The sequence below is a fragment of the Ornithorhynchus anatinus genome, chromosome 18, assembly GCF_004115215.2.
Source record: "Ornithorhynchus anatinus isolate Pmale09 chromosome 18, mOrnAna1.pri.v4, whole genome shotgun sequence".
Taxonomy (NCBI): Eukaryota; Metazoa; Chordata; class Mammalia; order Monotremata; family Ornithorhynchidae; genus Ornithorhynchus; species Ornithorhynchus anatinus.
Window position 1 is genome coordinate 28,313,059 of NC_041745.1, and position 12,976 is coordinate 28,326,034.

The 12,976-nt window shown below is 46.3% G+C and overlaps 1 protein-coding gene across 6 annotated transcripts in view; it reads left to right on the forward strand.

The window, feature by feature from the left end:
• Positions 1-12,976, forward strand: part of RBM47 (RNA binding motif protein 47) — a 130,426-nt gene that overhangs the window by 48,348 nt on the left and 69,102 nt on the right. For 3 of the 6 annotated variants that reach the window (XM_029046683.2, XM_029046682.2, XM_029046684.2), the window contains one exon: positions 4,414-4,561. In XM_029046683.2, the coding sequence (XP_028902516.1) occupies positions 4,414-4,561 (148 nt within the window). Of the gene's footprint in view, positions 1-4,413; positions 4,562-11,968; positions 11,988-12,026; positions 12,220-12,976 lie in introns of those variants that run through there. The other 3 variants (XM_029046690.2, XM_029046686.2, XM_029046688.2) reach the window with 3 other exon arrangements.

Consider the following 12,976-nt stretch of genomic DNA (forward strand, 5'->3'; position numbering starts at 1 on the left):
CAGGAACCATGCCCAACCTGCTTAACTTGTTTCTACCCCAGTGCTTAGAACAGTATTGGGCACATAGTACATGCTTAACAAGTACCATAATTATTAGAATTTTTTTTAAATCATCATCACTTCTCCATGGACGTTCAGAATGTTTTTCCCTCCTTCTCAAATGCTGGGGGGCTGAACCAGCCTGTGGAACAGTCAGTTACGAAGGAGCACAGTTTAACTTCATCACCATCATAATACTAAATTGTGGTATTTGTTAAGCTCTTAGAATATGTGACATGCACTGTATTAAGCACTAGGGTAGAAATAAGATAATCAGGTTGGATAGTCCCTGTCCCACATAGACCTTATACTCTAAGTGGAAGAGAGAGAACAGATATCTCCATTTTACAGATGAGGATACTGAGGCACAGGGAAGTTGAATGACATACCTAAGATCACCAGCAGGCAAGTGGCAGCCACCGCAGCCCTGTGCCCATGTGACCACATCCTGAGGTGGATGTCTTCACCCATCAGACCCTGCCCCATCGCTCATCACACTCCTCCTTCATGTTTGTACTTCCCCCAGAGAGAAACAGAGTTCCCCCCACACCCTTCCCAGGCCTGAATGCAGGGTCAGGATCCAAACAAGTCACCCTGGGCCCCATCCACCAATGGCCCCTCAATGAGATCCAAACCACCATGCTGTGGGGGTTTCTGCCAACCAGCCAAGCACCACAGAAATATAGCTTTCCCCTTAAAAGTCACCCAACAAAGGCACGTCACAGAACAATAATAATAATTGTGATATTTGTTAAGCTTTTACTTTGTGTTAGGCACTCTACTAAGCACTGGGGTAGACACAAGTTAATTGGGTTAGGCATAATCCCACATAGGGCTCACAGTCTTAGCCCCATTTTACAGATGAGATAACTGAGGCACAGGGAAGTGAAGGGATTCACCCAGCACATTGCAGACAATGACAGAGCTGGGATTAAGACCCAGGTCCTCTGACTCCCAGTCCCATGCTTTATCCACTATCCACACTGCTTCTCCACACTGCAGTGACATGGTTGTTTCATTCATCAGGATGGGCGTTCATTATGCTTGCTTTCCTGGAGTCCTAAAGACCTGGGAAAACCTTCTGAGCTTGGGCTAAATGGACTCAACAGGCCTCTTTCACACTATCCTGCTTTCTTGTGTCAGAGCCACACCTTAGCTGTTCAGGCTGAGTCATGTTAATAGCCTAATGTATATACAGAAATTGTATGTGCGGCCAGGGACCCAGGGCTGGGGGCAGGGAGAGAGCATGGCAGCTGCAGAGCTGCTGAGGCTGGGGAGGAAGGGAGAGAGGGAGGGTGGCGTATGCAGCAGAGAGGAGGAGTGCGGAAGATTAGCGAAATGGCGTGGTTTAGTGAAAAGAGCCTGGGCCTGGGAGTGAGAGGACCTGAGTTCTAATCCCAGATCTGCCACTTGCTTGCTGGGAGACCGTAGGAAAGTCACTCAACTTCTCTGTGCCTTAGTTTCCTCATCTGTAAAATGGGGATTCAATATTCATCCTCCTTCGTAATAAGACTGTAAGCCCCAAATGGGACAGGGACTGTGTCTGACCTGATTAACTTGTATCTAACCCTGTGCTTAGAATAGTACTTGACACACAGTAAGTGCTTAACAAATACCATGATGAAAAATTATATTATGGAAAGCAAAAAAGATCCCTGAAGACACAGTCATCCCCTTTAGATGAGCAGCGCGGGTAACGTTGCTTCTTAGAGTCATTCCTTTCAAATGGAGGCTACCGGGAAGCTGTGAAAACCCTAGATGCAGGCTTTCTGCTTTTTGGAGAAGCAGCTTGCCTAATGGAAAGAGTATGTGCCTGTGAGTCAGGGGACCTAGGTTCTAATCCTGGCTCTTCCACTTGCCTCCTTTGTGACCTTGGGCAAGTCTCTTAACTTCTGTGTCTCCTTTTTCTCAACTGTAAACTCAGAATTCAAAGCTGTTTCCCCTCTCCCCACCCCTGTCTCCACTAGACTGTGAACCCCATGTGGGACAGTGGCTGAATATGTGTTGCATCTACTCCAGCACTCAGTACAGCACTTGGTATATAGGAAGCGCTTAGCAACTACCATTATTTTTGTCTGTCGTGTCAACCATTTTACTGTTTGATTATCGACTTCAGCATCATCCACCATCTGACATTACCTCTTACCTACCCATTGGCCTTCCATCCCTGGCCTTTCCCCAGCAGCCAAGTTTCCAAGAAAACACATGACTGATCTGTCATGTCAATCTTGTGGTCCCCAGCATTAATTAATTAATTCAGTTGTATTTATGGAGCATTTACTTTGTGCAAAGCACTGTACTAAGCACTTGGGAGAGTACAATATGACAATAAACAGACATATTCCCTGCCCACAATGAGTTTACAGTCTAGGGGACCCAAGCCTTTCCTTGCTGAAACTCTGCTGTTCTGGCAGACATCACAGAATCAAATCAAATGTATTTAGTGAGCACTTATTGTGCAGAGAGTTTGGGACAGTACAGTATAACAGAGGTGGTAGATACATTCCTTGCTCACAATGAGATTACAGTCTAGTGGACGAAAAAAATCCCAGCCCCAACTTGTGTTTGTGTTTGTGGCTTTTGGAGGGAGTAGATAGATTTCCCACTTTCCCTGCCTTCATCATTTCTGGGGATGAAGAGAGGGAGAACTGCCCCGGTGTGTGAAGGTGATACTACTGACTGTGAGGTTTTATCAGTGTATTCAGATGTGGCTGATAAAACCCTTGGATGATGATGATGGTTTCCCCAGGACCTGGAACCTGGAGGGACAGGAAACAAAGCTAGCCGAAGAGCCCAGGTCCGAGAGCCCCATTGATCTCCCCAAAACAGCTTCACCCCATCAGATTAGGCAGACTCGGGGCCAGATGGGCCAGGGGCCCAGAGATGGGCCCCCTCTATGCCTGATGGGAATGATAGCAGCAAACCATTGGGGCCAGGGTCGGCGGGAAAAGAGCTCAGGCCCCCAGGATGCCACACTGAGGCGGATGTTTCTGCACAAAAGTACTCTCTTCTCCAACGAGCACTTCTGCTCACCCTTGACACAAGGAAGCAGGAAATGGTTTGAATCAACAAAGCCTAGGTGTCTGTTGGCAGGCAGCAGGCAAACCGTGGCATTGGAAGGGGTCCGACCAAAGAGTAGACTGATGCCCCATGGAGGAGGAGTTTGCCTCGTGGGGGGTGAGGGAAAGGGATGGGGAGGAGCATTTCTGAGTCTGCGTCCAAGGTAATGGCCAGATTTTTCACCCAAAGGAGTTCAAAACACAAGAACTGCCCTGGCAGAAGTGTGGCCCAGTGGAAAGTCAATCATATTTATTGAGCACTTACTGTGTGCAAAGCACTCTACTAAGTACTTGGGGGAGTATAATATAGCTGACACATTCCCTGGCCACAGCAAGCTTCCAGTTTAGAGGGAAAGACAGGCATTAAGATAAATAAATTACAGATATGTACATAAGTATTGTGAGCCTGAGGTGGGGGTAAGGGGAAGGGGGAGTCCACAGACCTGGGGACCTGGGTTCTAATCCCAGCTCAACCACCACTTGCTGGCTGTGTGACCTTGGGCAAGTTACTTACCATCTCTGTGCCGCAGTTTCCTCATCTGTAAGATGGAGATGCAATATCCCTTCTCCTTCTTATTTAGATCATGAGCCCTGTGCCTGACCTGATTATCTTGCATCCACCTTAGCACTTAGCACAGTGCTTGTTACATAGGAAGGATTTAAGAAATGCCGCAGTTATGACTACTATTGGCCAGCCTCATTGTGATTCCATCAGGCCAGGCCAAGTATGGTAGTTTCAGGACTTTAAAGGATGGAACCAACCTTGACTTGGCTTAGATGAGTTGTATCTCACATCTCACTTATTGGTGAGCAGCTATCATCGTCATCATCATCATCATCATCGGTATTTATTGAGCGTTTACTGAGTGTAGAGCACTTGGGAGAGTCGAATACAACAGAGGTTGGTAGACATTCCCTTCCCACAGTGAGCTTCAGTCTAGAAGCTATGTGAGAGTCTTCTCTGCTACAAGTATGATTGCGAAGAGCCAATCCAATCTATCAATCAGCAGTATTTATTGAGTGTTTCCTGGTTTAATCTGGGCAGAGCACTATCCTAAGAGCTTGGGAGAGTGCAATATAATAGAACAGACAGATACAATCCCTGACCACAAGCATCTTATAACTCTAGAAGGGGAGACAGTTATTAAACTTAATTACGAATGGATTTGTACTTAAGCGTTGTGGGAATCTAAGTGCTTAAAGAAGTACAGATCCAAAGTGCATAGGTGATGGAGGAGCAGGGGCTAATGGGGGAGTGAGGGCTTGTCCAGGGAAGGCCTTTTGGGCTTCATCTAGATTGAATACTTGTTCTCAGATCTGCAGACTCAAGCCAGGAACCACGAGAGACAGAAGACAAGTGACGGAGTCAGAAACAGCAATTGCAGATCCCCAGGGAGTCAGCACTGGGGCCCATGCCAGCAGGACGACTGGGATTGGAAGGAGAATCAGTGGGCTTCCCGCAGGTAAGTTGTGCGCATCCCGATTCCTGCAGACTATTCTGGACTCCAGTGCACTGTTTACCCAGAAATCTTTTCACAAAGGAAGATATCAGACGATTTACCTAGCTGTCACTTAACATCCTACAGAATGGATCGGGGCACAATGGTGAATGCGGTTATTGGAATCTCAGACACTTCTCTGACATTGCAGACTACACCTGTCACCCATTGCCTCTCATGCAGATCACTGGCCATTAGAGGATTGGGAGAGGGAGAGTGACGATGGTTACCACAGATCATCACCACTACTGTGAAAATAGTTCAATCATACATCCTTTTGGTAGTAGAAGATATTTTGCTTTTCTTAACCAGTAGGGCCTGGAGACAGCTCACTCTGAATGGCAAGAGGACATAAAAGGTGCACTTTGCATTTTCCTGAGCACGGAGCGCATGGATTGTCAGCCTGACACATACATACCCATAGATAATTATAATAATGATTAGAGTATTTGTTAAGCGCTATTTACCAGGCACTGTACTAAGCGCTGGGGTGGATACAAGCAAATCAGGTTGGATACAGTCCCTGTCCCACATGGAGCTTAGAGTCTTAATCCCCATTTTCCAGAGGAGTTAACTGAGGCATGACGAAGTGAAGTAACTTGTCCAGGGTCACGCAGAAGGCAAGCGGCAGAGCCAGAATTAGAACCCGGGATCTTCTGAGTCCCAGGACCAAGCTCTGTCCACTGAGCCTCACTTCTTCTCAGGCCACACTGCTTCATTATCAGTATTACCTTTAAACTGAGGTGGAGGAAGAGCTTGTGTAGGTGTTAAAGCAGAGGAGGTGTCCCCTTTGTGCCGATTAATCTCAGTAGGTCATTGGTTTCAGAGGCTGTGACATTTTTCTGGTTGTGTCTGCCAAGGCGGTTTGTCAAATGCTGTGTCATTCGATATTGAATAGTTTTCTCTGTTTTCTAGGGCTTGATTATCAACAGTGGAGGATGAGTTTGGTAGAATATCTGAGGTGATTTTGTCATCACTTCAGGATGCTCTCCTTGTCTGGGATAATGCTTTTTTCTGTTTTATAGTGGTATTTCTTAAGCACTTACTATGTGCCAGGCACCATCTTGTCTTTTCAGAGGGCTGTAGTATTGAATATACTACATATACTTTCCACCTCACTTCCCCAACTCCCTTCAACCCCTACATCCACATTCACCCTTTGCAGCCATCTCTCGAGAGGAATATCTCCCCCAGGTTTTCAAAATCTACTTCCTCCAACTGTACCTCCAACTCCATACCTTATCACCTTCTAGAAACATCTGTGCCCAATCTTTTTCCCTCTCTGACCTCCATCTTCATCCATTCACGCTCTAATGACCCTTTCCCTCCTTCAAATAAACCTACTTGCTTGGGATCAGACCCACCCTCCAGCTCCTGCACCATCTCCCTTCTCCCATTCCTGTTTAATTTCCTTGAACAATTCCTTTCAGCCCTGTTTTGCCAATTGCCTCTGTCTCTTTTCCCAGGGTCTGTTCTGGATCTCCTACTATGGCCTAGTGAAAAGAGCCAATCCTGGCTCTACCGTTTGCCTGCTGTGTGACCTAGGGCTAGTCTCTTCACTTCTCTGTGCCTCTGTTTCCTCATCTGTAAAATGGGGATTTAACCCTTCTCCCTCCTACTTAGACTATGAGCCTCTTTAGAACAGTCTGATTATCTTATCTACCCCGGTGCTTAGCACATATTAGGTGCTTATCAAATACCATAATGATGATGATAGTAACCTTTATACTCACTCCACTGGGGAGCCCATCCATGCCCATGGCTTCAACTGTCACTTCTAAATGACTGACTCCTAAATCTACCTCAGCAGCCCCAACCTCTTTCCTTCTCTGCAATCTTGTATTTCCTCCTGCCTCTCAGACATCATTACAAGGATGTCTTGCCAGAGCCTCGACCTCAACAAGTCCCTAACTGAATCCTCATCTTCCCTCCCAAATCCTCTCCTTCCCCTAACCTCCATCATGGTTGACAACGCCACCATCCTCCCTATCTTGGAAGAACAAAATCTTTGTGTCGTCCTTGCATCCTCCCTGTCTTTCAACTGCATATTCAGCCTGTTGCCAAATTCTGTTGGCTTGGCCTCAACCATTATTTCTGGATTCCACCACACCCTCTCCATCCAAACACAAACCAGGCACGTAGTCCAGTTGCATATCATATCTTGACTTTCATTCATTCATTCAATCACATTTATTGAGCGCTTACTGTGTGCAGAACACTGTACTAAGTGCTTGAAAAATACAATTCAACAACATTATTTCTGCATCAGTGTCCGTCCTCTCTGCTCCATTCTTCACTCTGCTGCCTGGATCATTTTCTTTCAATGTTTTCTGCATGCATCTCCTTACTCCTCACAAACCCCCAATGGTTACCCCTCTATGCAACAAGCAGAAACTCCTGACATTTGGTTTGGAGGGATTCAATTAGTTCTCCCCCTTCTACTTATCCACTCTTTCCTCCCATTACATCTCAGCTTGCACTCTTTGTTTCTCTCCAGCTAACCTACTCCATGTTTTTTTTTTTGTCCTGCTTCCAATCTCCTGTTCACACCCTCTCATCCTGCCTTGAACTCCCACGCCTTGGGCAGACCCCAACTCTCTTCTGGTATCACATCTCCTCCAGGAGGCCTTCCCTGATTAATGTCCAATCTCCCCTGTTTCTCTTCTCTTCCTACTGCCTATCCAACATTTCTGTGTCACTTGTAGCACTGAAATACAGTCTCCCTAGGCATTTCTCTGCATATCAGTTAATCATTGGTATTTATTGAGCACTTACTCTGTGCAGAGCACTGTACTAACCACTTGACAGAGTACAATGCAACAGAGTTGGTAGACATGTTCCCTGCCCACAGCGAGCTTACAGTCTTGAGGGGGAAATATATACATAAGTGCCATTGGATATTTACTGAGCACTTACTGTGTATGGAGCACTGTACTAGGTGCTTGGGTGAATACAGTATTCTGTCTTTCTGTCTTTCTGTGTCTCTCTCTCTCTATATATATGAATTTAAGTGCTGACTATGTGTCAAACACTGTACTAAGTGCTGGGGCAGATACAAGATAATCAGGTCTTACATGGGGATCACAGTCTAAGTAAGAGGGAGAACAGGCGTTCAATACCCATTTTGCAGATGAGGGAACTGAGGCACAGAGGAGTTAAGTGACTTGCCCAGGATCACATAGCAGACAGTGACAGAGCTGAAATTAAAACAGAATTGATAGGCACGATCTCTGCTCACAAATGTGACCTAGTGGAAAGATGATGGGCCTGGGAGACAGAGGACCTGGGTTCTATTTCCATCACTCTCTGCTACGTGACTTTATTACAACTCACTTAACTTCTCTGTGTCTCAAGGTCCTCATCTGTAAAATGGAGTTGAAATCCTAATCCCTCCTTTTTAGACTTTAGCAAGTACCATTATTATTAAGGAGCTTACAGTCTCAAGGGTGAGACAGGCATTAAAATAAATTACAGATTAAAAAAATGGTGAAAGGTGAGGATATGTACAGAAGTACAGTGGGGCTGAGGGTGGAGTGAATATCAAGTGTTTAAAGGGTGCGTAAATTACCGCCCTTACTCTTTAAGCATTAATTCATGACCCCTTCTCCATCTTCCTTCTATCTGTATTTATTTTAGTGTCTGTCTTTCCCACTAGATTGTAAACTCCTTAGGGGCAGGGATCATATCTACCGTTTATTTTGTCCTTTCCCAAGTGCTTCGTACCTGCTTTGAATAATACAATAATTACAGTAGATTGATCAATTGATTTAATGATTTGAGTTGTTCTCGGTTTGGTGGCAGCCTGCATGGCCTTGGATCTTTGCTATAGCATTTTACTGGGTGAACATTGTGTGTAGATTACTGTACCATGGATTCATTTACTCAGTAGCATTGATTGAAGTGTTTACTGTGTATAGAGCACTGGGCTCCATACTTACCGTATACAGACCACTGCGCTAGAAACTTGGGACAGTACAATAAAAGTAAAAATAAGGTCATATCTCCTCCAAGAGTCCTTTCCCGATTAAGTCCTCTTTTCCCTGATTCCCTCTTCCGTGTTGTCTATGTGCTTGGATCTGTACTCTTTGGACACTTGGTATTCACCCCACCCTCTGCCCCACAGCACTTTATGTATATATCTGTAAATTATTTAGTTATATTACTGTCTTCCCCGCTAGATGGTAAGCTCATTATGGGCAGGAAATTTGTCTACCAATTCTGTTGAATTGTACTTTCCTAAGCATGTAGTACAGTGCCCTGCACAAAGTAAGAGCTCGGTAAATACCATTGATAGATTGATAAAACCTGGTTCCTCCCCTTGAGAAGCTTATATTCAGTAGGGGAAGCAGATGAACATTAACTGTATACGTCTAATGAACGTCAGAGGAAAATTATAGGTAATAATAACTGTGATATTTGTGAAGGGCTTACTATGTGCCAAACACTGTACTAAGCACTGGGAGAGATACAAGTTAATCATGTCGGACACAGTTCCTGTCACACGTGGGGCTCACAGTCTAAGAGGGAGAACAGGTATTAAACTCTCATTTTACAGGTGAGGAAACTGTGGCACAGAGAAGTTAGATGAGTTGTCCAAGGACACAGAGCAGGGAATTGTCAGGATTAGAACCTAGGTCCTCTGCCTCTCAGGGATGTGCTCTTTCCCCTTTCTGCTCCTAGAAACAATTAGTAATGCAAGATAATAGAAAAATGAAAAAATGAGTATAGAAAGGAGTATAGAAAAATAGACTATAGCATGTCTTTATATCTATTATTTATCATTCAGTTTCTTCCTTTTGAATATTCACAGTCTGCATCTGGCATTCTCCCTCACTAAGTTGTAAACCTCATATGGTGCCCAGTACAGTGCTCTGGCACAGCAGGTGGGTACTGGTGTGCTTATAGGATTTGGTTCAAGCTAAAGTAAGACAAACGTGAGTTTACCCAAGGAGTTTGAGTTTGAGAGCTTCAGATCAGTCACTCCCCTTCCAGAGCAGCCATTCTGGTTTGCCCTTCTCAGTACCAATACACCTGTCTGGGTATACTCTTCCTGGTGTACACCCCCCTTGGTTCACCTCTCTGCCACGCCCCACCTGGTAGACCTCTCCTGGTACACCCCTTTCAGCAAACCCCTCTTGCTACACCTTTCTGGGTACACTCGTCCCAGTACACCCCCAGCACAGCCCTCCTGTACCCCACTCCCAGATTACCTCTCTGGGTATACCCCTCCCAGCACACCCCTCCCAGGACACCTCTTTGGTACACCTCTCCTGATAACCCCTTCTGGTACACCTCTCCCAGCGCACCCCTCCCAGTACACCTGAGTATGCTCCTCCCGGCACTCCTCTCCTGCTTTGTTCCCCTCAGCACACTCCCACGTTACAGTAGTGGAGTGAGCAGATGCCATGGGGAATAAGAGCTGGAAAAGTTGAGCAAGAATTGCCAGACTAAATAAGAGCGGAGGAAATAAGGAGCAGCTACCCGAACCTGATTGGCCAGTAGATCCCAGAGAAGAGTCACCCTTGGGGGAGGACTGGCTAGGCCCATTGCCCCCCCCATCCTGTCTTGTTCTGCCTTTGTGAGACCCTGTACTGGAGCTTTATTAAGCAATAGTATTTGAGTGCTTACTGTTTGCAGGGCACTGTATCAAGCGCTTAAAAGATAATCAAGTCTCACAGCCCCTTTCCTACTTGGGGCTTGCGTGGCTTACTCTATACTGTTATAATGTACTCTCCCAAGTTCTTAGTACAGTGCTCTGCACACAGTAAGCACTCAATAAATAGGATTGATGTGTGGGACCACTGAGTTGGCTGGGCCAAACTGCTGAAGGTTAGGTTGTGGATGTGCATGGGTGTGCATCACTATCCCAAACTGGAGAATCCGAAGGGCCTATTTCAGGGCAAACAACGCCCCCTATTCTCACACACACTCGTAAGTGCATGGGTATACATGGGTATACACGATATACATGGGTATACATGGACACATATAATATTACTACTACTAATAATTATAGTATTTGTTAAGCACTTATTATATGCCAAGCAATGTTCTAAGCACTGAGGTAGATACAAGGTAATCAGTTGACACAGTCCTGTCCCACATAATAATAATACTAATTATGGTGTTTTTTAAGTACTTACTATGTGCCGGGCACTACACTAAGCGCTGGGCTGGCTACAAGCAAATAGGGTAGGACACAGTCCCTGTGCCAGGTGGAGCTCACGGTCTCAATCCCCATGTTACAGATGAGGTAACAGAGAAATGAAGTGACTGGCCCGAGGTCACCCAGCAGACAGGTGGCAGAGTCAGGATTAGAACCCATGTCCTCTGACACCCAAGCCCGTGTTCTTGCCATTAGGCCATGCTGCTTCTCAACTGCACACATTCATGATGGGGGAGGCATGGACGTATGTGCATATGTGTGTATCTGTTTATGAAATGTGCATATGTGAATGTGGGGGTGACCTCCTAAGTGTGCACTTGGTGTCCCCGTCTGCAGCTTTCAGGCCTCATTTTCCCAATGCAAGGTAAGATCGGCCTAGCTGTCTTCCCAGTGGTCCTCCCTTTTATCCAGCCAATCCTGGGGTGGCCTCTTCAGGCACCTGACCCATCCATCTGTCCATCCGTCCGTCCGTGAGTCAGGGCCAGTTTTGTTCCCCTCCAGGTGTAATTGTTAACCTGCCTGGAATGCAACACTTCTGGTTTCTAGATGTCGGTTTGGAACCGCGGGACTTGCCGGATATTGGAACATGAAGTGAGCATTTTCTTGCTGATTAAAAGGGGAATTCTCAGAGAAATCTTTTGATATATAGATTTTTTCCTGTATCGTTTGGAATTCTTCAGATAAATTTGTGTGCCACTATTATAGATTGCATTTTTCCGTTTGGAACTGTCATGGAGTTGTGTACTGACAAAATTTATTTGTAAACTCGACTTTATTAGCTGCTGCTTATAGCCAGTTTTCCTGCTAGACGTGTCAAGACTTGCTCGCACATTAAGACAACGAGAAAAAAGCTTATCGTAATTGAACTTTTAAATTTCAGTATTCTGGGGTCAAAGTTCATTTCAGTTGCTTGGTTTTTTTTTCCTCCGAAGAATTGGAGAGGGTTTTTTTTTTGAGGAGAAAGTTTTGGAATTAGTCTGCTTCTAGGTTTACCCCTATAGTCTGACCGGTGGATATCTTTGTGACTATTATATTGTGTTCCCTCAATAGTGTTTGCTCTAAGGGTGGGACACTGGGGTTGTTTAGTGTTTTGTAAAACATTTACCCAAAGCAGCGAGCCATGGCTTTGAAGGGCATTCCGTTGGGTGTGGGGGAGGAGAGGCTGGGCTGCGAGGGAAAGAGAGCGAGAGAGAGGGAGAAGGAAGAACAGCGGCTCTCTGGCAGGTAGTAGTTTTTGCTTTCATATTTATTGTGGTTCAATTTGAGAACGAACATTGTGTTTTGGTTCCATTCTGGGGCTGCGGAAGGCCCTGAACAAAACCCGTTCAAAATGCTTTCCTCTCTAAGTGTCCTTTAGTAGCCGGTAGCTCTGATCCAGCCCCGAATGACCTTTGTTTCCATTTCACCCGAGAAAAGTGGAAGGGAGCTGGAGAAGAGAATACTAATCCGCCGCTCGGTGAGTTTCCAGGCTGAATTCAACTGGGTTTCGGCTTTCGGAGGCGTGGGGGTTTCGGAGGAGTGCGTGTCATTTCCGGAGTGTGTGCGGAGCCCGATGATTAGCGACGGGGAGAGGGAGGGGGAACCGTCCGCAGAAGGTGAGCTCAGGGTGGCGTCTCTGGTTCTTTCGACCCGGAATTTGGTGCTCATGGGGCCCGGTTGGACGGGCTGCCAACTAGCCATACCGACAAGGTCCTGGGGACCAAACCAAGGGGGAGTAAGTCGCCCCCATGACCTGCCATAAAGGTGCCCATTTGATGCTGACCTCTCAGTGATAAAGCTACGTCCAGGCCGGAGGGGAGGTCGCTCCAGATGCACAATTTGGGCCAACCCAGTAGTCTCGGGGAGTGGATGCGTTTATTGGTATGTTGGCAACCAGGAAAGTCCAGAAAAGCTAGAGGAAAACGTGCCTAAGCAAGCAAACAACAGGTACCTTTGTCTCGATTTTCCTGCTTCCTGCTCCCAGCTCCAGGAAGAACCCCCGTCCCCCGCCCCCAAACAGTATTTGTGGGGACCGAGTTCCTCTGTGACCTTTCAGCCCAGGGGGGACCCAGGCACTCATGGAGATTCAAACCGAGAGGGCCCAGGTGTGTCAGTATCCATCCTTCAGCTGGGCACCTGCTTCCACCTCAGTGTTTATGCACTTCAGCAAGTACCCCTCCCGCAGCCCCCCTAAACTTGCTGTTGGGGAAGGCTCTGGTCTGAGACCCCCGTTA